At 29.7% G+C, this 24,851-nt stretch overlaps 1 protein-coding gene across 1 annotated transcript in view; it reads left to right on the top strand.

The window, feature by feature from the left end:
* LOC147077830 (synaptotagmin-10-like) overlaps positions 1-24,851 on the top strand; it is a 224,929-nt gene that overhangs the window by 97,607 nt on the left and 102,471 nt on the right. Inside the window, exons 5-7 of the mRNA XM_085940143.1 lie at positions 9,949-10,074; positions 18,485-18,639; positions 22,945-23,113. Of these exons, the coding sequence (XP_085796269.1) occupies positions 9,949-10,074; positions 18,485-18,639; positions 22,945-23,113 (450 nt within the window). The remainder of the gene's footprint in view (positions 1-9,948; positions 10,075-18,484; positions 18,640-22,944; positions 23,114-24,851) is intronic.

Here is a 24,851-nt window from a genome sequence, read left to right as displayed (position 1 = left end):
TGACCGCCCCGTATTTATTTAGTAGGTAATACAATATATATAATACTGAAATAATCTTTTTTTTCATATAAAATAGTAAGCATGATAACTATTACAGCTAACTGAAAAAGTCACTTATAACTAAAAATTGATCAATACATAAACAAAAAATAATATAGTACAAACACAAGTTATACCATACCAGAAAGCCCATTTAAGAACGTAGAATAATTTGATTATTTCAATTCTTATTAGGAACGTTATACTGGCATCTATAATTGAGGAACTCTACCTAATCCCATCGTCATTTTTTCTACAAAAAATGTCTTAACTTAAGAAAATATCTTATGTATGTAGAAGTATTATTTTTAGAATTAATAATCAGCGAAATCGATCAAATAGCCTGAATATCTTCTAAAGCCTTTTATATGCTTTTAAAAATGTTCCCCATTACTTTAATGAAAAAATTATATTAATAACTTTTTTTCACCACATAATGCGAATGACAGCAACGCTATATTCACTTATGTTGTTTATCTGTAATTTACTTCACAATATATTTTTTTAATTCGAACTGCGCATGAGACCCATGCGCATTTTACGTGATGTTTTTTTTTTGAAAAGTAAAATTAAATAAGTAATTCGGTACTGTTCGGTTATCAGAAATAAATTCTAAAATTCTATTTATTATATAAGATCAGGTCTGATTTATTAATTAGACTTTGTGAACAATGGGGTTTGAAAATCGATACAAGGTTTATATTATGATACTCGATTTATAATGAATATTAAAATTTGTATGAAAAAAATATGTACCTAATTGACTAAATAATAATAAAATAACCAATTATTTCAAAACAATGTGTTAATATACTACTTCCATACTGTAAACATCCATATTTTACTTTGTTTTTAAAAAGAAATTGTTTTCTATACCTAGATTTAAGAATCTGAGAGAAACAAACTTTGCGTGAATCCTGCACTAATAATTAAGAATTTAGGAAAAAAAATACATTATTATCATATATTTAAATTATTAAAATATATGTAAGATTTTCATATTTTTCTTATGTTATTATTAAAAGCTCATATTATGGTCAAGTCTTTCTCTCGAAACATCTCTCTTGACCTACCGAAACACTCATAACATTATTAAAATACAAGTGTTCCCCGATGATTGTTAGACGGAGGCCATATTATTATGTAGGAAGTCTAAAACACTTATGATTCTAGAAGTAAATGAAATATCACTTCTGAGTACTTATAGTAAGTTATGTGAAAATAAAGCTTTATAATGGTTATAAATATCACTATTGATATACAATCCTACATAATATAAAACTAAACATTTAACTAGAAAATATTAATATAAATTATATTTATATTTATTGTCCTTTGAAACAATGTAATGTGTGATAATTTGTATAAGCCAATATTTACCATATTTTAACAGTGATAATTAATGTGAATAAAATATAATTTGTATTTGTACATATTATGTTACCTACATTGTCTTTAAATACTCTATTTTAAACCAAACTACATGACATAACAGTTAAGTGATTTCTATTCCTAGATATTCAAAATAGATTCCGGGGAACATTGTTCATGTACTTACATAACTCCAAAATTACCTGCCAACTACTCTGACATTAGCGAACATATAAAAATTATAACAAATTTATGCAACAGTCATCAGAAACAGTGTTGACATGATACTTTAGAAGGTATATTATATTATATGTTGCACATTGTTAATTGAATTTATCTAAATTCAACTGAAACTAGGAAGCTATTGTTATGTTCAAGTTTAATAGTTTTTAAATTAAATATGCATAATACTTGTGATATATTGGGTATCCTTAATTTTTAAATACCTACATATAACTTTTTTCATCCAGCAAATGATATTTTTTTTTTATTGAAAATCTGATACATGTTATTAGGCTATTTTAAATAGACTATTTTCTAACGACTAAGATTTTCAAACAAGGTTTTCATTCTACCATTTTTTTTATTATATATTGTTAGAACATTCACTTCAATTTAAAAAATAACTAACTTAACAGTAAAATATTCCAAAGAGATTTCAAAATGAAGCAGTATTTAAAAGGTATATATTTATAGTATTTATTATTTTATCATGAAATAATAAAATATTAAATTTATTTAGACTGCTCTTTTATAAAGCTTTTCATTTGCAAACTTAATATTTAAACAGAGATTTAATTACGAAAATTATAAGAAGATACTTATATATTATGTAATTATTGTAAGGAATTATAACATAATTTATTCGACGTATTTTATAAACGTACATCATCATATACATACACTGAGCCAGAAGGAATCTAAAATACAAACATATTTTTTTATAAAAGGTTTTCTCTTAATTTTTCTAAGACACGTGCTTTCGATAAAAACTTTTCACAAAATTAAGCTCTGGATTTTTTCACCGAAGTAATTCACGATTTTTATTTATTCACAAAGTTGTTTGAATTTTGACTGATTATTTAAATAAAATCTTAAGAATAATTTATATCTACGGATATATTCGGAACGCACGGAAAATGCGAGTTACAAGTTAGTTAGTTTTCTTCATGGTATTCAATACTATCGGAATCATTTTGGTAATAGCCGGCTTTTTTTCTGGACAATTAGATTCAGATTTGCGTCCAAACCACATAGTGGTGAATTTTTATATTATCATCGAATAAATCTATGAAATAATATAATAATTTGGGTGCTTAATTACTTTATGTAATACACATTTTTTGTAGTATCGAAAGGATCAAATGTAATTTTCCACTTTCATAGAAGAGCCAATTGTTAACATTAAGTACAAAATTTCTTAATAATGTGCAAGATTTAACCTGTAGATATCGCGAGTGTATAAATTGAAGTAAAAGTTTAAAATAATCAATAATAGTATAATTAAAATATCAACAATATTTGCGTATGTTTTACAAAATATTTAAGGATCATAAAGTTTTTTGCTGTAACAATAGTTAACTCTCTACCTTGGGATAGCAAATAACAGCTAATGTTCCCGAATTTGCAGAATTAGATAGTTAACAGAAATATATTGATCAACACTAGATAGGATTGTTTTACTTTATTTTAATAATCTTATAAAAATGTCACACAATAAAATCCTCACTTATTATTATTCAGTGGCGAAGGGTGAATTTTGGAAACAGGTAGGCTGTGGAGAAAGCACACTTGTTAGATGTATTTACGGGAAATAAGAAGATAATCCGACATAACTACTGATGAATAGGTAGGTACACAAAAACCGATGAAATTTCAAAAACTCACTGATGGAATTTGAATTATGTATTTTCTTAAATATAAACGCAAGATACGCTCAAAATATATTGAAAATATCCGTTGTTGTGAATCTGTCCGATAACAATTTATAATTTAACCTGCAAACTAGACATTTTAAAATACTTCTATATTTAAAACACAGACTTAGATACAATATCAGATTTCAACTTATATAACTGGCTGAATAAATTGTCTTAGTCTATGAATAAACTAACTGACAAATAAAAATTACGAGATAAATTATTTATTATTTTTAACAACAATCAATATTTATATGTGATTGAATCCCTAGAAATTATTTTTTTAAATTATCTTATAAATTATTTTCAATAAATGTGAACTTACGTAATATGTAAGCGTAAGCGCTCCTTAAATAGCTTACCAATTTATATGGGCCGCCGCAGACGTCTTGAAATTATGAAAAACAAACTTCATATAAAAAAAGTTTTCGATTCACGCGAACGTAATCCATACAATAAGTAAAGCAAAACGAGATGTCGCTTATTTTTTTAAACCTTCGAGACATGCCATAAATGGTGCTTATTGAAATAGTGGAAAAGATCGTAAAATTATTATGACAATTATACGATAGATGTCGTTGGGCATATTGAATATATTATTATAATATTTAATATGTCAATATAAAATTTAAAAATATTTTTCTTAAGAAGGTAGGCTTGAAATAATCGCCTAGTATAGAGTCTTCGCCACTGTTATTATTCATGTTTTTATTATAAATCTTATATACGACGTTAGCATTTTGCTAAAAAATTCATATAAACAATATCGATTCACTTTGTACATATCTAATCGAGCTACATCATAAAGTAAACTCCATCTTAAAAGCATCATTCAGAAAGACTTCAACTTTATTTCTATCTTTTTATTATACTTTTCAATAAATAGAAACCTTAGATCCTGTCATCTTAACGTGGAAAGTTTAAAGTGTTTTATGGATTCTCTGAACAGACAAACATTAGATGGCGACATGTGTAACGACAACAATCTAACGTATAGTCGTCGCTCATGGAAATAAAAACATTTGAAATATTCCAAGACAAATTGAAACTCAGCATCATTTGTTATGATAGGAGTCGTGAGTCTACACAATTAATAACATAAAACATGTTTCATTTTTCAGCAGCCCTTTGTTATTTACTTTAACATAGTTTACATAAGCAGTATTGTAGGTATACCTTACATTATTTTACTTCCTGCACATAGTTAAAATAAACTATTTTTTTTCAGTAAAGATTTTGTATTATAGAAAAAAACAAAATTTTGAAAAACCTCACAAAATATTAGAAAAATTGAGATCGAGTAGGACACATCTTTCATTTTCCGGACGAGTGCTTTTGCCTTTGATCATTCTGTGATTTATGAGAATTATTTCTTTTAACTACATTTTAATTAAAGTACTCAACTATACTAATCACAAGGCAATCTGTTTTATGAGCAAATGGCATTACTTACTTAATTGTGACAGATATCTTTGACGTTCTTGCATATGTTATTAATTGAAATTATTGTTATGTTTATTTAAAAATTCATGAGTACCTGTATTTAATTTGTCAAAATAAATAAATTACAAATTAATTCACGTATTTATTAAATAACTGTTAATACGATAAACAAAATGCATTAATGTACATTTTTTTTTGTTATTATTATTTTAGGGATATATTAACTTTTCTTTTTCAATTATCAGAGATGGACAAGATATTGAAGTGTACATATTTTCTAATGGCTGTTATGTGTAAGTGCACAAACTATTATCTACGCGGACCCAACAATGGGGAGTTTCCCTTGACCTAAAAGCAATTTGGTGATGTATGGAAAATCATTTTTCACTCCACTTTGAATGGTTAGGTACAGTGTGAACAGGATCGATTTATTTTCAAAACAAAGACGATATATGGCGCGAATCTTTCTTCACGCAGAAAGTCACTCTGTTCAAATAAACAAACGGTGATTTATGGAGTCATACGTTTGGAGACATTTAAAGATATCGCGCGGTGAACCACAAGATAATTTATTATCGAGCAGTAAATTTAAAACAGTTATTTTGTTTCATTAATTATTATTTTGAGATACTTCAATATCTTCAGCGTAGTAACTTTGACAACTGTAATAAAATTTAAATAAAAATACACAGTTTAAAACACATTGCCTACTTAAGGATTGATCATGATAAAATTCAGGAATATCTGTTATTGGTAGAACAATCTTAGCCGTGAATACGCGATTTTTAAATTGTACATGAAACCTACAACTTTCTGCTATGACATGGCATATTGTACCGTCTATTTGTCTTTATAAACGAGCGATTTCAATAATAATGTAATTTTACTGACACAAAATAATTTGTTCAGTATCGTAATATTCATCTAACTATTTAATTTATACTTCTCTATTCCATCTGGTTAAAAAGTCACATTACGTTATGTTTCATGTACAGGTGATATACTATATCATTGCTTATACATATCCATTCCTTTTGTAGAAGTTAAGTAAATGTATTTTATTTTGTTAACTGTCAATTTATGGTGGAACTGCATTGTATTGTTGTTTTTATTTAATAAAACGCATTTTTTTTTGTAGTACTTATTCCACTTTTAATCAATAGATTTGAACCGGTTTCGTCCACCTCAGAGGGACAGTTTAGTTAAAAATTTCCCTCTGAGGCGGACGAAACTGGTCCTAATCTATTGATTAAAAGTGGAATAAGTACTACAAAAAAAATGCGTTTTATTAAATAAAAACAACAATTAAATAAATGTCTTACGACCAACCTTTACTCATTCATCCAATGGTATAGCGGCAGGCTGTGGGCAACATCATAAAATTTTTCACTCACATAAAACCATATATTTATAACACGGTAGAATACATATACCTACATTTCGAGACTCTGAATCACAGAACAGATAATAAATAGAATACCGATTGGCTATATCCAATAGGCCGCACGTTGAAGCAGGGTTTTTGAATGTGTGAGCGTCCTACGAAAATGAAGCACGCATTATGCACGTGCAATAGTGTGTGTAATACACCAACATTAAATGAGCTTAAATGCATAAACCGAGAGCAGTTTTCAGTATTAGACGTACAACGTATTCTTGACACGTGTGTAAGTTTAACCCGGATTCTTCCTTACTCGATACGGTTACCTGCTATCGCCTTACCCGTTGGGTATTTCAGTTCCCATTATTTCTGAGTTCCCTGCTCTGAATAGTAATTTATGATCAAGTCAACGATTTAGTATTTTTCATTTTTTTTAAATCGAGATTACTTTTAGATATCCTCGTTATATTTTTTCAAGCCATATCTCACTGAATTCCGATATTTACATCACTAATATTATTAAAATTTCTACAGTGACCATCGAATAGATGATCTTCTTTTTGCGTCGACCTTCGATTGTTTCACGAATAATGAGGCTTTATTGTTATAACTGAACTAAAAAAGTAGGAACATATTTTACAAAACCGGTTCCTCACTTGTATTTCATCCAAAATGTCGATATTTGTTCATTTGTTTGTTTTGGAATCTCTAATACGCACTTTTTACACCACATCTCAAAAACATAACCGTCAGAGTTTCCCAGACTTAGCTCATAAAAAATACTCAACTCTCCCTGACAATAAACAAAAAGTAACAGTGAAAAATTTGCGTCTTTTTATTACGAATCTATATTTTTACATACGGAATATAAGTAAGGAGAAATGTTTTCGTAACCTGATGCTTCAATATTATAATGGTTCAAGGAATCTTAACATTATTGACAAGTAATCAGTTACTCAATAGTTTATTGAGTGAGCGTCTCAGTACACTACTGCTCTTTTTTAATCAAGAAGGTCAATGCATATTTTCTCTTCAAACAATGTTATTAAATCACTGCATTATATCATACACAATTATCAAACTAGTGTGAAATATACGGCTCGTTTAGCAATCACTGATCGGTCAATAATGAACATGAAAAAAATCACAAAATCATATTTTGTCGTCGAGCTCGTTTGGGATATAACAGGGTGACAATTTCGGTATAATAACTTGTCCATATATGACGTCACGCACTTATATAAGGGTAGTGTCGAATATAATTATGATGTTTTTAATGTAGGGAATTGAAGGTTTTTTAAAATGTGACATCACAAACTCAATAAGATATAAACTAATTTTTTTCTGAGAATAAAATATTCCGTGACCACATTATACTACAATCAATCATTTTTAACGGATTATTTTAACGAAAAGGGGGTTTAACAATGTGACGTTAAAGATTTTGTAACCGATTGTGATAATGGGGAAGCGGGGGCTAATATACAGAAAATTGAATGATGTCATTTATGGCCGGCCCTTTATTAAATATTTTCATGTTTATATAAATATACGTAGATATGTATTGACATCTCAAACCTTATGGTTACTTTCGAATGGAAAGCAGAAGGCTTAGTATTGGGATTTCCTTCAAAGGGTAGGATTATAAATTTTATCACAGAAATTATTTGTATGCTTTCATGATCCAGAAAATTAATATGAAAACACATATTTTATTACAAAATGTTAGCTATTAGGGTGACTGGATATCCCTCGTAGCTTACAAAATAATGAAAAATGCTGGGGGTATACTTTACATTTACATGGATGAAATCGTTGCTAAGCGAAGACTAATCTGAAAAGGTTCAACTGAGACAACGCTGGTCGTTCAAGGACGACGCGTATTTATTATCACAATCATAATAATGCATTGATTTACAGATTTTATCGATGCAATTTCATTATGGTAACATTATTAACATTTTTTTTCTTTCTGGCACTACAACCGTATGTGGATCTAAGCTGCAGGGATCTTGGGATCCAGGTCTGTCTAGAAAAGATTCCCAAGGTCTTTAAATACAACTCGACACTATCCTTCTATCTTGTACAGGTTGAATATGTTTTCGTTTATCTTCTGGTTTTGTAAATGTAAATTTCTTTGTCATTCGTGACTCATCCAGCCTATGTACATGCCCCAGCTATCTTGGTAGACTTAAAGTACTTGTGTATAGTATACCGGTGAATATTTTTTATTAAATATAATATCCAGTAGGTAGGTTATCAGTCAGGAATTTTGCAACTATTTTACTTTACTGAAATTATTTGAAATTATTACATTTCTAGTACATAGTCATTTATTATGTTATATATTATTCAAATTAGCAAAAATCTGTATTAGAACACGATAATTTAATCTATTTGTGATTTTACCGAGGCTTTGACTGCGACTCGCTGTCATATCGCCTTTTCTCTTCTAGAAGGGGATCCGCCGATCAGGTCCGAACTCCTATTCTGTTAAAGAACTTTACAATTTTGCTAAGCTCTTCCGTCTTATCCCCACTGCCAGGGCACCTTTCAATTCGTCAAAATTCTCATATATCCGCAATTCGCAGCTGTACTCTGTGACGTTCATATTTAGGGCATTTTACTACTATATATTATACAATACTATATACACTATATAGTATATACTATATATTATACAATATCCTCTAAAACATCATATTCATCGCGGAGCTGCAAATCGCTTCTTCTCATGAAGAAATCAAATCTCTTACCCATTATGTGCCCTGTTCTTAGCCTCAGTATTAGCTTAAGCTCGTTCCTTTTCAAAGGAGACTCTACAAACCAGGGCAACAACTGTGGTGATAGTAGAATAGACTTCCATTTTCCTTTTTTGGAAGAATAATTTGATTTATTTGTGAAACATTTTCAAAATATATAATATTGGTTAATAAAAATATTCCATCTCCAAATTAAATAAACAATGTTCACTTTCCCTGAAAGAATAAATAAATAGTGGCGTTGATTTTTCATGAGAATAATATTAATTTCTCGGTAAACGTAATATTATTGCGAGATTTTTTCTAGATATATATTATACCACTGCGGCGCTATGAAAACTTTACTACATGTCATATTGAAAAGGTTCGGGGAAAAGTTTGTTTACGCACGAGAAATTTTTGTTATATAACCCTCTGATCTTTCGCTTGCTTTGGTATAAACGAGGAAATTGACAGGTTATATTTCTTTGTTGCAATCAAGTTTCCGCAGATTTTTCCGGCACTGCTTTAAAAACTTGTATTATAACTGATGGCATATAAATTAAATGAATATATTTTGGAAAATTAATTTTTAATAAGATTTAAGTATCATTTTTCTTAGAAAATAGTCTTCATGATAAATAAATGAGTAGTTTTTTTTAGAAAATTTCGTATTCGCGGTTAACCCCGTGAGAAGAATTGTAGGTTGTAAAATCAGACACAAAAGATTTCTTTATCCGGTTTTCAATATAAACCATTCTTGATACTTTATATAGCTATAGATCCCGTATCATTACAGTACCACTGAGTAAGATTAAGTTATAAATTATCCTCTGTTTTCTTCATTTTATCTAACTTCTTTTTACGAGAAACTTATACTTATAATCGTTAGGTTCCGCTAGGTTTAGTTTAGAAAAAAATGTATAACCTACTTTCTTCGAATAGTATATTTAAATTAAAATAAATTATTGTTGTGTCAATATACATAACTTTTATTTCTGTGTTGATATCCGTTTTTGCTTTCATATGTTGTTTTTTTCTGTTTTTTTCTCAGCCGGAGCTTTACAAAAATGAGCTTGCCAGACAATCGTCTACAGATAGTTCAGCCGACCTCGAGTTTTGTGGAAAGCTTCATTTTGCCCTGAGATATGACCAGGAAATTGAAGGGCTCATCGTCAAGGTATGATTATATATTTTAATTATTTTCACTATATGCCGTATTGATTACCATAGACGGTAATATAATTTCAAATAATATGCTAAAACGTATCATTTTCCAAAGTTGTAAATGAATATTTGGAAGAATAACGACTAATCTGGAACCAGTTATTAATGCAGGCGCAGACACAATCACTTTTATTACATACGTCTCACACTGCAACTCGCAGTGGAAGTCATTAAATCTACAGCTTGTCGATTTTACTGACCTCCAATATCTCTCCACATACATATTATCTTCCGGGCCTCGTTACTTTTATTGAAGTACATAAACACCAACCCTGTCTAAATACTCGCCACTGTGATACGAGAGGTGAACACTTGGGTTGAAGGTGTGACCTGTAGCGAATACTGATGATTATACTAACTATCAATGGTTGCGAATGAGATAGCTTTAAATATTTATTGAGATGACTTTGCACTGATACCATTTTTTTTTTACTTTTAACTTATATATTTATTATCTTTGATTAATATAGAGTAGGTACGATAGCATGATAATGGTTATATTAGACCTGCTATCTTATATCAGGTAAAATATATTATTACAATAGCATAATTATTATGAAGTAAAACTAAATATAAACAACTATTTTTGTATCTTACATAATATTATATAGTATTAGTCATCGTGTACACGTGTAGGTATGTTAATTATAAATTCAAGATATCTAAAATACATTTTGGTTAAAAAAATAATAAATATGGTGGTAAAGTGATGAATCACTAAAAGAAATAAACAGACGCAATCTTAAGAAATCACAAAATAATATCCATTTAATTTCACTCTTATGTATATAAAATACTAGCACTACGTATCACCCGGCGCTGCCCGGGAGTAGAATGGTTTAATATTTTAAAATTCAAAATTCAATACGTAGAGTGCAAAGGATTGAATTTTATAAAACACGGGAACGCTATGGAAATATTTACGCAAACCATCAGAGTATCTATATGCAATCTGTCAGAGCTAAAAATTGCACATAGAGTGAATCTTTTTGGGTTAAATTCATTAGAAAATTTAGCAACACTGCGTCGCCCACGCCGCGCTGGCTCGGTTGGCTCCCTACCGATTAGTGATTCTAATAACACAAATATTTGCATCAAACTTTGCCATTTGACCTCCGATCGAGCTGAAATAAACGCCAATATTTTTAAATTTACACATCCTTGCGACATTTTTAATAAACAATGGGGGTTGCAGCAATAACTTCTGCGTTTCAAGGACCTGTACGCGGCGGCCTTTTCCCACAAAAAACGTTTGTCCCTGGGGTGCAACGGGTTAAATCTGAAATTTGAGACCCCAACCACGTACTCCGGCTCGTTGGCCTCCGTCTACCCTCCAAAGTCGAAATCTGACTGCGCGTGTAGATTTGCATACAGAAAACCCGATGCGACGGTACATACAAACATCCAAATAAATTTTCGAAATTATAGATACGGAACAGAAACTGCCATTTTTGTCATAAAAACAAGTGAAGATATTGTGAACATTGATTGTTTGCTATTACAATTTGTATAATTTATCTACCAATAGTGACACAAAACGGAAGGGCAATAACTGTGTTTTAGCAATTTCTTTCAAATATAAATAATATATTTTATTTACCTCAGACAATTTAATGTGAAAAACATAGTTTAATAAATTCTCACGGGTAGCTTACTTAGGGCAGGTTGTTAGGTAATAGTATTATTAGGTAACTGTAAAAACAAATAAAATATATAAATTGAAAAATATTTGTACCAATAATATTTGTACGATTTCAACAGGAAACTGTGACAGCTTAAATGAATATTGGATAAAACAATCGAATAGGTATCCCAAATTAATTATGTTTTCAAGTTAAACGGATACCTTTGAACAAATCTTGATTGATTGCCCTTTATCTAAAAAGATCGTGGAATCAATCACAATATGTGAGCCTCTAGATATATTTAAATTATCATATTATATGAAACAAGCTAATAAAATCTATGAATATTTCATAAATAATGGTTAAATAATTATAGTAATATACAATTAATAATGATCGTACCCTCATTAAAGAGTTTTTCATGTAAAATCAAAATTATTCAACATGATAATATATTTGTATGCATATCTTGTCTATTTATCATAATATAAGCTAATATTCTTTTTTTTAAATCATTATTTTAATACGGTTACCGTTAGTAACGACGTTGTTAATAATATGTGCATACCAAGTTTTACAATCATATTCAAGCCATGTGCTTAAAAATATAATATATTGAGTATAGTATAAGTTTCTTTATAAATATATAGTTGAGAAAATAATAATAGTGTATTTATACCGAATAATATACGATATCAGGAAGAGTTGAGATGTTCTTTATATGGTAATAAAGGAGTATTCCTTAAATCCCTTTGACTGACAGAGTGACTAATGGTGATGTTTTGGAGCGAATGAAAATTGATCGGAAACTTCTGCGTAGCATGAAACATAGACAACTACAGCGTCTCGCCCGCATCCGAGCCAGTAGAATATGCCGCATATCTTGACTAATGAATCTTCATTATTGCTACCAGTGCAGATCTACTTAACAGGAGATGGCATAAGAAAATGAATTGAATGAATATTCACTGATGGCTACTGCGGTGGCTTAAAAGAGTTGAGAAAGTAATAATAACTAAAATTAATTATTGATTTAACAGTGTTTAATAATATAACTAATCGTATGTATATTAAAAATAAAAATAACAAAAATACATTTCTCATTTTTTTCAACCTTATAAATTAACTCCCTAAAGTATAATGAATATTTTACAGATGTTAAGAGTAATATTAAAAGACTTTTCAAATAAATGTTCGACGTCCATATAAATCTGATTGGAAATTGAGTTCTGAGTAGTGAAAAAAATATGGCATTCAAATATTTAAAATATCATTTCTCAGAATAACTCCATAGCTACATAATATATACAAAATATACTCAGAGCTTTCAAAATGCTCTGGAACTTTCCGTGAACTAAATTACTACGTATTTCAATAGAAGGATTTCTATGTAAATAATATTAATTTTACCTTCCAACGTAACTATTATTTAGTATGAATTCCATATGGTATATTATACAATATATCAACATCACTAGGATAATTATAATCTATCTGTATTTAATTAACAAACGAGCTTGATCTGATATTGTTACATACTTATAGTGTACTTTAAAAAAAACCTCATTTTCAAGCTATATAATCAACGTAAGTTACTGTAATCATAGTTCACTGTTATTTTCTCTCGATCTTTTTCAACGGTATGGAGATATGGACGATAAACCAGATGTCACAGAGAGTTGAGGCTTTTGAGGTGTGACACATAAATTCCTTAGGCTAACCGATTAACAACTGTTGACGTTCTCAATCGAATGGGAAAGTACTGAAAAGTTTTGTTTAATATACTTGTAAAAAATAGAAAACTACAGTACCTCGTCCATATTGCGAGAGGACGAAAGAACACCATTTTCCAACTCTTCATATAAGAAAATCAATGGAAAACGTAACAGAGTATGACACCGCATTTCATGTTCTTCTGTTAGTGGTACGACTGCAGCTCTACCAAACTATTCCGGGTAGAAGATTATTAAGCAAATATGGCCTTGATGGTGCCTTTTATTAGAACATGGCACGAACAGATGAAGAATGTCACCAAGGAATATTTTTTTTATAAAAGTTAAAATTATTCGGGTTTTAATATATATCCGACGTTTTTTAGCGTGTGTTTCTTCCTTCGTTTATTGCAGAGAACATTACATTATCTCAACTATACACTTAAATACATTTTCTATTGAGAATAGCCTCTGAAAAAGCCCGAAACTTCAAGGAAAAAAGCAGGAATATCATATGGTGACAACCAGAGCGTTGGAGCGGACCCTTTTTTTTAGTTGCTCCGATCCAGTTCCACTCCGGAACTTAATGCTTGCTCCGGCTTCACTCTAGGGTCTGCTCCACTCCGGGTAAAAAGTTTTTATGGTATATAAATGTTAATAAAATAAGTAGTTTTAAAATAATCGACATTTTCATTATTAATTCTATTAAAAAAAATCCTCGACTGCAAATCGTTTCTCATCATTTACCTCTTCTGTCAAAAAAGTGAAGGTATTTATCACTCGGCAGTGTTGCCATATTTCAAATAATTTCAGTGTTGCAAAATGTCAAAATTTACTATTTTCATTTGATTTTAGGACGAAAATGTAATAAAAAAAATATCCGGAGCAGTGGAGCACTACAAATTTTCGGTGCTCCGGCTCTGCTCCTACTCCGGACAAAAGCCCATTGCTCTAGTGCTCCGTGCTACTGCTCCAACGCTCTGGTGACAACCCAAAAAATTATTAGTTATGAGATTATATTCAATTTATCTCGATGCTTATTCATATTTCTCTAACTTGACCAGACTGTCTATTTGAAAGCTTATTAAAAGAAAATATTTATAATTATGGTTAATCAACTAATCATAATTTCAATATTCTAGATACTTCTAGCCAACTTAAAATGTATTCATAATATGTCCACTCAAGCTATTATAAACGACCAGATATTTATAGTAATTAAACGCAGAAAAATATATATGTACACAAAATATAATAGTTAGGTATTAAGTTATAAATCCATCACCGGAAGTAGCTGGTGGTCTTGGCAATCGTTTTCATGTCTGCTGATATCCTCAATAGTGATGGTAAGAGGAAATCAGATCAGTATCTGAAAGTTTTTCTTCTATCAGTGCGTTGTTTTCCGGATATTTCCCATGAAAGTACATACTTTTCAACATAGCTTTCTAATGTTGACTAATAATCATTTCTTTGATATTTTTCTTTCTCGACATTACAACATACCTATTAACATATAATATAAATTATAACGGCTTTCAAAGCTTTATTTCAGGGTTTCAGTAGTAATTTCTTTTCTAGAAATACATTTTGTTCGTCAGCAATCATAGCATTAGAGTTTGTTTGCCTTTGACCGCACAATTAACATATATGATTACTTTAACACGCCGCAAAGCCTTTCAGGTAAAACCTTATTTGAGCTTTTGTCATTAATATTTTGTCACTTCCGGTAAAAACATATCCAGTTAGAAAATTGCGTGTATATTGCTAGAAAATTTAAAAGCCTGTTATAAAAATTACCTTAACTTTAATTACACAATGTTTCGATTTTTCTTATCTCGGTTTCTAAATATAAGACGATTTCTACCAATTATTAGTAAATATTCTTAATTAATGTAAACATGAAAATGAATTTCGTAGATTTTAGAATAATATGAAACATACTTATAGCTTAACTGTCATGCAACTTATTATTGAGAGTATTTATATAATTTGAAATAGTCGTACGTTATCTGTGGAAATTTCTTGAAAATGTAATTGTAACATTTTGACGTTATTGATTTAACAGAAAATTTTATTACTGTTACCAATTTATGAACTTTATACAAATATGTATATAATACTCCGCTTATTATCGTATGAAATTGATCATACCACGATCTTGTTTTGTAGGTCACGAGTTGAATATCCATTGGCTGGATTTTTCTTTCAACTAATATGTCATATATTTAGATTGAGCGGATTTCTGACAATAAATCCTCGTAAAAAAATATCCAAGCTTTTCAACGTTCTATTTACTCATTATTAGTTATCTTATCATTAACTTTAAATCTACACTCCGATATAGATCTTGGTTGCCTTCTGAAAAGGGTTATCAATATAATAATAAACTGGATAAGATAAGGTAACATTAAACGCATTCTATTATTCATACATCAAAACATGTAGGAATTATAATTATATATATTGCTCAAAATAATATTATTACTACATTTTAAATAACGCATACATTTTATGCATCACCACCACAGTTGTTGATTGCCTATACGTTCAGTTCGATTTATTCACGTCAGGAAAAGCTTTTCTTAGCTTTACATAAATCGACGTCATCCAAAAAGTTACTTTTTCATAAAGCTTCATTCTTTTCCGCAGCTTTATAGCTTACTGTTAAAAATCTTTCAATGTAGCTCACAATATTTTGATACTTCATATTTTCTAACTATTACACGGTAATATTCAAAACTATGTACACAGCAGTAGTATAAATTATTTTTCTATATTTTTATATATATTTAATACTCTTTCTTCGGTTTACATCACTTGTTTTAAATGTCAGATGCATCTAGTTATCGTGTAGAAAATTTTCGATATAAAATTAAAACATTGTCAATTATTAATTTGTATAAATCTAAACGAAGTGTTGTTATGTTAACCTTGTTATGAGAACCATATATTTTTATTCGTTATCAATTTATAAATATACTTATTCTACTTTTTGTATCTGCTATTCTATATTATTATAAATTAACATTGATATAACCGTGTTAGGTTTCAATTTACTCATTTTTCTCTCTAATGCTCTATAGCGCTCTAAAGTTCTCAAATGAGTATGTATTATAATATTTTATTATGTACAACTTGCAAAAAAATCGGCAGATATAGTGTTTCTGCTAGATTATAATTTCTGTTGAAATATCACATTGAAATAAATATATTTTTAATGACTATTTATCATTATGATCAGTAAATATATTTTATGTAGATTATTACCTTAATTACGTTCTAGCTGGTAGAACTGCTTACTCCCTAATCCTAAGTAAGCAAATGTAGTTCGGTATAAGACTTGTTATATGGTAGTGAATGTACATATTACTAGACCAGTACTATCATATACCGCCATTAATAACAAACGCGTATAAGGTAATTTTGTATATATAACAATTATTTACCTTGACCATTCTTCGCTAGTATGTAGTAACACTAAACGCTACATTTATTTTGTTTTGAAAATTTTCTGTCATCAATAGTTTATTTCAAAATATCTGTTGTGATAAAAAAAAAATAGTACGTAACATGTACACTCATCTGAAAATACTTCTTATGATTTTAAATAAATCGTACATTTTTCAAAAAATTTAATGTGGAAAACAATGGCAATATTGTTTAATTAAAATATAATATGTGCATATTATATTGTTGTGCGTCTTTAAGATAATGGAGAACATTTGGCAGAGCATGAAAGGTTTTACAAGATATTCTGATAATTGTATGAGTTCATTAATTATCAATATTGTGAAAATACCATTACATATTATGCAAGATATTTTCTTTAGCAATGGCAAAAAATGGTGATAAGATTCGGTAGCAATTTTATATTATAAGTGGACTTTTGGTAATATTTTTATATTGATTTACATGAGGCCAACATAAAGTTTTAGATAATTAACAATAAATTAGATAGTTTTTCGTACATCCTTGGATGGTATTTCTACATGATTACTTATAATAAAATAAGAAATAAAGAAATGATAGATCAGTATCACAACGTTACAGTATTGCACTGAAATATACGAGTGTATTCATTATTCAATACATGCGTATATGAAAAAATAATTGACACTACCAATTTTCATCATTCTCTCGTCTTACCAATATCGAAAGACTGTTTTTATAGGCCATCACGAACAAATGCGAAATCGATAAGTGAGTAAGGCCTTCGTTCAATCTCGTTAGGAATTTTTGGACAACAAAATAATAACATATTCCAGACTTGTCCTCACCGTGCGGTTAAATATCTTAAATATCTTAGCCAAAGTGTGCTCAGACAAACATGATGTCTTAATACTTTACAAAGTCTTTACCTAATTTAATGCGCTTAATAACATTATATTTCAGTCTGGGTAGAACTTGTATTTTTTAAATTTGTTGCTATAAAAAAAATCATGCACATTTTTATGCATGTAACACAATTTGCTACATGTTATGAAAGTTTTGTGGTTGTAAAGGTTATATTAGAAAATTTCAGGTTTACAAAAACACATTTTTAACATACTTACGTATTTATACAATATTTATATTATATTCATTAGAATATATTAAATTTATAATATGTATAACATATTTAACACAAGGTTGTATTTCAATATTATATTATTTCGTGATATCTCTAATAATAGTCATTTTTTGATTATCGTGTTAAAAAGTAACTTATAACTGTTTTCCTTTTGATAATTCATTAAAAGATTATTCCGACTGCCTTTCTATAAGACTTGCTTGCTTTTCACTCTCTTGACTTTCGTAAGACACTGTAAAACTAAATATTTAACAAATCGGTTTATAATTCGCTCATAAGATAATAATATGTCTATCTTCGCATAGTGTGAACTAATGACTATCCTTATTAATATAAGATGCCTATTTATAATAAAAATGAAGACATAATATTGCGTCCTGGATGTATTAGAGTTTTTTTTTTTGTTTTGTGTAAAATATAAAATTTCATAAAAACATTTTTTTAAATTTTGGACAGGTTCTGGAAGCTCGCGACCTTCCCATCAAAGACGTGACAGGAAGCAGCGACCCTTACATCAAGGTTTTCTTACTTCCTGATCGAAAAAAGAAATTCCAGACTAAAGTACACAGGAAAAATCTCAACCCCGTGTTCAACGAGACATTCATTTTTAGGTAAGTATCGACTTATTTTTGTACTTTTCTTTCAGTCTTTTTTCATTTGCCGAAACAAAGAGGTTAGATAGATACATATTATAATTTTCAGTCTATATAAACGATTCACTGCCCAATGTAAATTTATATTATCAACATGTCGCGTCTGAAAATGTAGGGTATCTGCGGACAATATTCTCTTTCCGACTATAATGGTCTTTTGACAACGTAGTAAATTAATATATTTTATTAATATTTTTCAGTTTCTTTACATAATGTGGATACCCTTACAGAATAATAAATACTCAAAAATTATGTTTGAACCTAGCTTACTCAAAACTAATCAGAATGGACTTGGTTCACTATACTTGTAAACCACTCATATAATAGTGTATTTTATCATCAAAAACATCATCTTAAATCAATTCATTGCTGTATGAAGACTTTTCCAAGTTGATTCCATTCATCGCAATCGTGTATTACGTTGCCATATTATATTTCCACAGAACTTTGCTATCTTGTCAATTTATTGCCCCATGTCGGAATCTACAACTTTCTACAACTTACATATCACTCAATTACGAAATCTGCCCAGAGGTTACGCCGTAATATAATCATTGGTTGTAAAAAGGTTATGTGGCTCTTTTTCGATATTCTAATTAAGTAATTTTTTCCATAGTTTGACTACAGTTTGGATGTTATCTTAGCAGATTTATTAGGTACAAGAGCTATTCTTAATTGTCATTTTTGAAAGTCAAATCAGAATGTGAAAATATAAGAGAGGAAAAGAATAACATTACAAGCATTCAATGTTCATCAGATCACTATATGAAACTATTTAATGTTAAGATTCAATATAATTTATTTACGAGAGTTAACATTGCACATTATAAGGTCAAGATATTTACAATACAAAATAAAACACAAATACGTAAGATACTCAACAGTAAGATAGTAAATTTAATATCCATCAGATGCTTTAGGTTACAAAATTAAACTACTTATGTTTAAGTATGTAACTATATATATTATAATAATATATTGAACGATATTGCGATAGAGAATAAAAACCTTTATAAGTGCTTAATCATAGTAGTAGATATTGACAGCCAATAGGTGTACTGACTGAACGAGCAGCCTCTCATGGTCGCGAGGCAGCTTTGCCAAAGATAATATACGTAAAAGCCTCGCGAGGCAAAATGTTCAGTCAGTCAGTACTCGACCGAGGCAAACGCACGTCTCGCCCGAGCGTCGCCACGACCAATCCAATCGTTGTCGGTTTATCGATGCTCAAAGGTGCTACGCGCGGCTGCCTCGCGTGACGTTAATTTTTTCCGAGCTGTCTTGCGCAGCGATTTTTGCGAATCATATGCTCGAGGCTGCTCGCCTCAGTCAGTACGCGCCTAATAATGTAAGCAAAAAATTCTTAGTAATACTTTAATAACTTATTAATTTTTATTTTTTTGATTGGATTATTCTACGAATGTTCCAACCCCGTTGTAACATTCATTCTAGAAGCCATCCAATTGCCCCAATCATCTAAAATAAATGTTTTGTCTAGCACTTTGACAGTAGGAAACTTTACAATAGATTCATTACTCCCTCGTGTATATGCATTTGTCTGAACTACCATTAATAAATCGATGAAACTTCACTATCAATATAACCACATATTTATGACGCAGAAAATTTACACCAATATTTATTTATTTTACATGACATTTTTCGTGTTGTTAATTTTGCTTTATTGAGTGTCGTTTATTTTTATAGCATATTAACGTGTATAGTCTGTTAGGGTTACTCTTTACGTCGAAAATAATTGTTTTTTTTTCAACTTAAAGTACCTAATTACATCTTTCAAAAATAAAACACCTGCTAAATAAAAATCATGTTAATTAATATGGTTTCTCTTTCGGTTTTTCCCAGGTAAGGGAGAGAGATTGTTACGTTTCATTCTACGAGTTGTATACTAAGCATAGACTATTCATTTATTTTTATAGTCTTGATAATGGCGTCATAACAGAAATAAACATCGACCTAAAAAAACCTGTGGAATTTAATATAATTTGCATTATCATTTTGTATATTTTCTAGCATAACTCAAGTTATATGACGTATTTTTTAAATATGTAGATATTATTTTTATAAAACTGGAAAATTACAAATTAATGAACGTTTCTCGAAAAACCATCGATGAGATTCTCGAGAATTCGAGAAATTGTTACTAGTGAAAGTTAAAATGGTAAGAGAGAGCTGTCGATAGCTATCTGATTTTAAAAAAGCTTTCAACTTTAATTCTGAGTGGTGAAAATATATGTTGCCAGAAAAGCCTAAAGCAAAAATAGATTAATAGTTTGATTATAATGTTGATTTCTCAATAAACCAAACTCGAATTCTCTATAAAATAAAAAAATCTTGATTTACATAATTCTCGAATCTCAAAAAATCACATCTCTATCACTGAGGTAATGGGCAAATAAACGCCCATATATATGACGATAACGTATTTGTGGCGTTCCGTGTTTATCATTGTATTATATTTAAAATGTATCTTTTTCTTGGTTTAACTTCTGAAATCAATCTATACTATCGATTCGATGAGCAAAAATATCTGTTTGCATAAACACTTCCAACTTTCTGATTTCTTAGATCCCATATTATAAAATGTGATTTTTAAAAACAATTTTATTGAATTTTTATTATAATCGTTGCAATCAATTACAATCATTGGAAAAATCTAGTCATCCAGTGATACCCAAGAGGTACAAAACGTCCGCAAGATAAACCGAGAGAAGTGGAATCAGCTTGGAGAGGCCTTCGTCCAGCAGTGGATCGATTCAGGCTGATGATGATGATTAATGACTGTAGTACGATCAACTTATTCGAACCATTGTCGTTTTTTATATATTTTTCCTTCCGGCCTTGTGTCTTAATATACCGTTCAAAATGTATGTACACACTATTAACGGGACATCCCCAATTTGCCATCCGGTTAGTACCTGCCTTTTCTCTCCGTCACGCCCGATTTATTAGTAACTTTCAAATGATAATAATGGCAATACAATGCTGCCATTTTGTTTACAGCCGGATGCCACCGAGAGCTTTTTAATGGCGACTAATTGAAAATGATTTCAGAGTTTATTTCACGCAAACTGATTACTTCCGACGAATGGCGCTATAATTCCGACAGGAAATAAAACATTTTTGACAGTGTGTATTTTTATTTAGTTAGTTAACACGTGAATTGTGTAAAATGTTATTTTTTTTTTAATCCGCTTGACCTAGTCCTTTTTAATGGAACATATGATTTAAATTATTTTACAACAGTAACTATACCGATACAACTAAAATTAATATAATTTTTCACTATATAAAATATATTATCATAATGACAATTTTATTTTCAGTATTGCTATCGTTGCATATTTTTTTTGTTTATTCGAATACAATAAGATAATTTTTTCACAGTACATAAATAATTTTAATTATATATTTCTTTCAAACCAATTAACATAGAAACAATAAAACAATCATCATTTTTTACAAACTATTTCCCATATTGCACTCAAACTATGAACAATAACTAGCACTACAATCAAAATGTACAGTTTCGTGTCACGACTTGATTATAGTAGACCTTTTCATTACCTATACAGTATTTTAAGGACCTTAGCCATTTCTAATATATATTTCCTAAAATATTGTTCTTCAGTTTTGAAAGCACATTGTACTGGCATCTCTACAAAATATTTTGAACGTAATATTTTTTCTAGTTTTTGTTCTTTTTTTGTTATTCGAATTTTTGAAGCCTCCATTTCTTTCAACCGTGCAACATTACTCCACACTAAGTGTTTCACTTTAAATAAATATTCTTGGCTCCTCTGACAGAGCTCCGATCTCTACCTCATTCGCCAGATGACATTTTCTTATATGGCTCTGAAAATATTCGCAGTGTATTCCTTTTGAATATATATATAGTTTTTATCATATTTGCGAGTATCAAATACTCAGAGCTATATGCCAGCATAGTAATTTGGATCTGTTTGTTGTATATTTATTGTATCTTCTACCTACGACTAGTAACCGACTATGGTTGACCGTTCCGTAGATAGCTTTATAGCCTGACACATTCGTCAACATAAATGACGCAATTAAATAGAATTTATAAAAATAACTTTGTTTCAGAACTATTATATTATAATAGAGTCCCACCACGTAAACGGCAGTTCGATTAATTAAGAAATTAATGTTAAAAATGTATCCAATATTCAGAAGCATATATTTTTATTTATCTAACTAACGTGTCAACTTTCTTACCTTTTCCAGCGTGCTTTACGAGGAACTTCGCGAGAGACAACTACAGTTTTCAGTGTACGACTTCGACCGTTTCAGCAGACATGACCTGATCGGACACGTATCTCTCCGAGGACTTCTTGAGAGCGCAGATCTGCAGCAGGAAATTGAATACACCATGAACGTCTTGTGCGCGCCCCAGGTGAGTTAATTCCATAATGCTCTCACTGTACAATTTACTTGCAGATGAAGACCTCTATAAGTTAATTCCATTCTTCTTGGTCATGTGCGTTATGATGTTATATACTTCCGCAGAAATAAAATATATCCAACGGTCTACATATAAGTTTCTACATATTTGGTCACCGCTGGATAACCCGATTTGTCTAAGAAACCATTTCTTTTATTCAAAAAATAATTCACAAGATTTGAGAATGTAACATTCCATATATTTAATTCAATTTACATAACTTGACAATACCTCAGATAAATTATCGAAATTAGGTAGGAGGCCCGCAGCTTAATTGTTTAAAGTATATTGGCACGATACTAGTGGATATACGGACTCAAATCCCGTCGGGCAACGTATTTTTTTCAAATGTGATTTTTCGTAGAAGATATATCTATATCTCAGATGTTTTCATATTATGTATGTTCAATATATTACGGAGTGTCTAAGAATTTAGACAAATTTACAATAGCTTAAAATTACATGGATATTAAAATAGTAAGGAGTATTTTGACATGTACATTTGGTGCCATCACAAAATAGAACAGTGACAAAACAGAACAACGATTAATATAACTATGACCTTTCAGGAAAAATATAAATTTAATATTGAAATTGTTCTATCTCTATTATGTTGATAGATTTTTAATAGCACAAATTTTCAATACGCGATAATAAATCAAATTATATACCTAATTTTTGCATTCCTAATCGCTAGAAAGCCTCAAATAAACGGGATTTAACTTGGTGTAGCCGGCAAGCTTAGGATATCTCACATCTTAATCAATATAATATGTTCAAAATGATTGGGTGACTAGGTACAACGAAATAATGACCTAACCTAACCTAAATAGAGTCCACAAAAATTAATGTTTCATTTTTTCCCTGGCTGTTCTGTTTTGTCACTTTTCAGTTTTGTCATGTTCTGTTTTGTCATTTTCTGTTTTGTTCGGTTACCGTAAATTTATTGCCACGCTGGATATTCCAATAATACAGTATTTCTACTAAATACTCAATGAAAAGTTAATCCAGTATTGCTGTCATTTGCATTACGTACTGAAAAGTTGATTCATGTTAACATTATAATATATTCAACGATTTTTTTAATGGGGAAGTATTTTTATTTTTGCCAAACCAAATATATTCACACAAACAACAGTACCATGTATATATTAATATTAATAAATTAGTATTATATTTAATAAATATACTAGTATAAGTATTTTATAAAAGCTAAAAACAGTATTTACATAGTACACAGTGTAAAAATAGAGTGATAACATTAAATTATAGTAGTTTAGTTAAATTAATGTAGTCTTGGCGAGAATTTAACAAGTCACTTTTACGGATGGCTACAAATAAACAAGGATAGCTTATGCGTGACTGACATTTAAATCGTTTAAGTGCTATAAATAAAACCCCAGATAATACAAAGAGTAAAAACGTGTTATGTTTGGTCTTTCTCAAAATAGATTCAATTGTATTTTCAAAACTCTTATTTAGATTAAAAAAAAATATTTCCGTAAATAGATAATAATACTGTATCTATAAAAAATACAATAACGGCCTAAACCCGCGATAAAAACTTAATTGCCTCCCATTAGGCTTTTCTGGTTTACGCGTTATAAAAAGCTTTATGTAGCTTACACACTACTGCAAACGTTTGACGTAAGTATACATTTATCTTTAAATGATGGAAACTGTATAAATT

This window comes from Rhyacophila brunnea, unplaced genomic scaffold (genome assembly GCF_057557595.1).
Source record: "Rhyacophila brunnea isolate RB1 unplaced genomic scaffold, BYU_Rbru_1.0 scaffold_12, whole genome shotgun sequence".
In the NCBI taxonomy this organism is placed as follows: Eukaryota; Metazoa; Arthropoda; class Insecta; order Trichoptera; family Rhyacophilidae; genus Rhyacophila; species Rhyacophila brunnea.
This window is presented reverse-complemented; position numbering and strand designations above follow the sequence as displayed.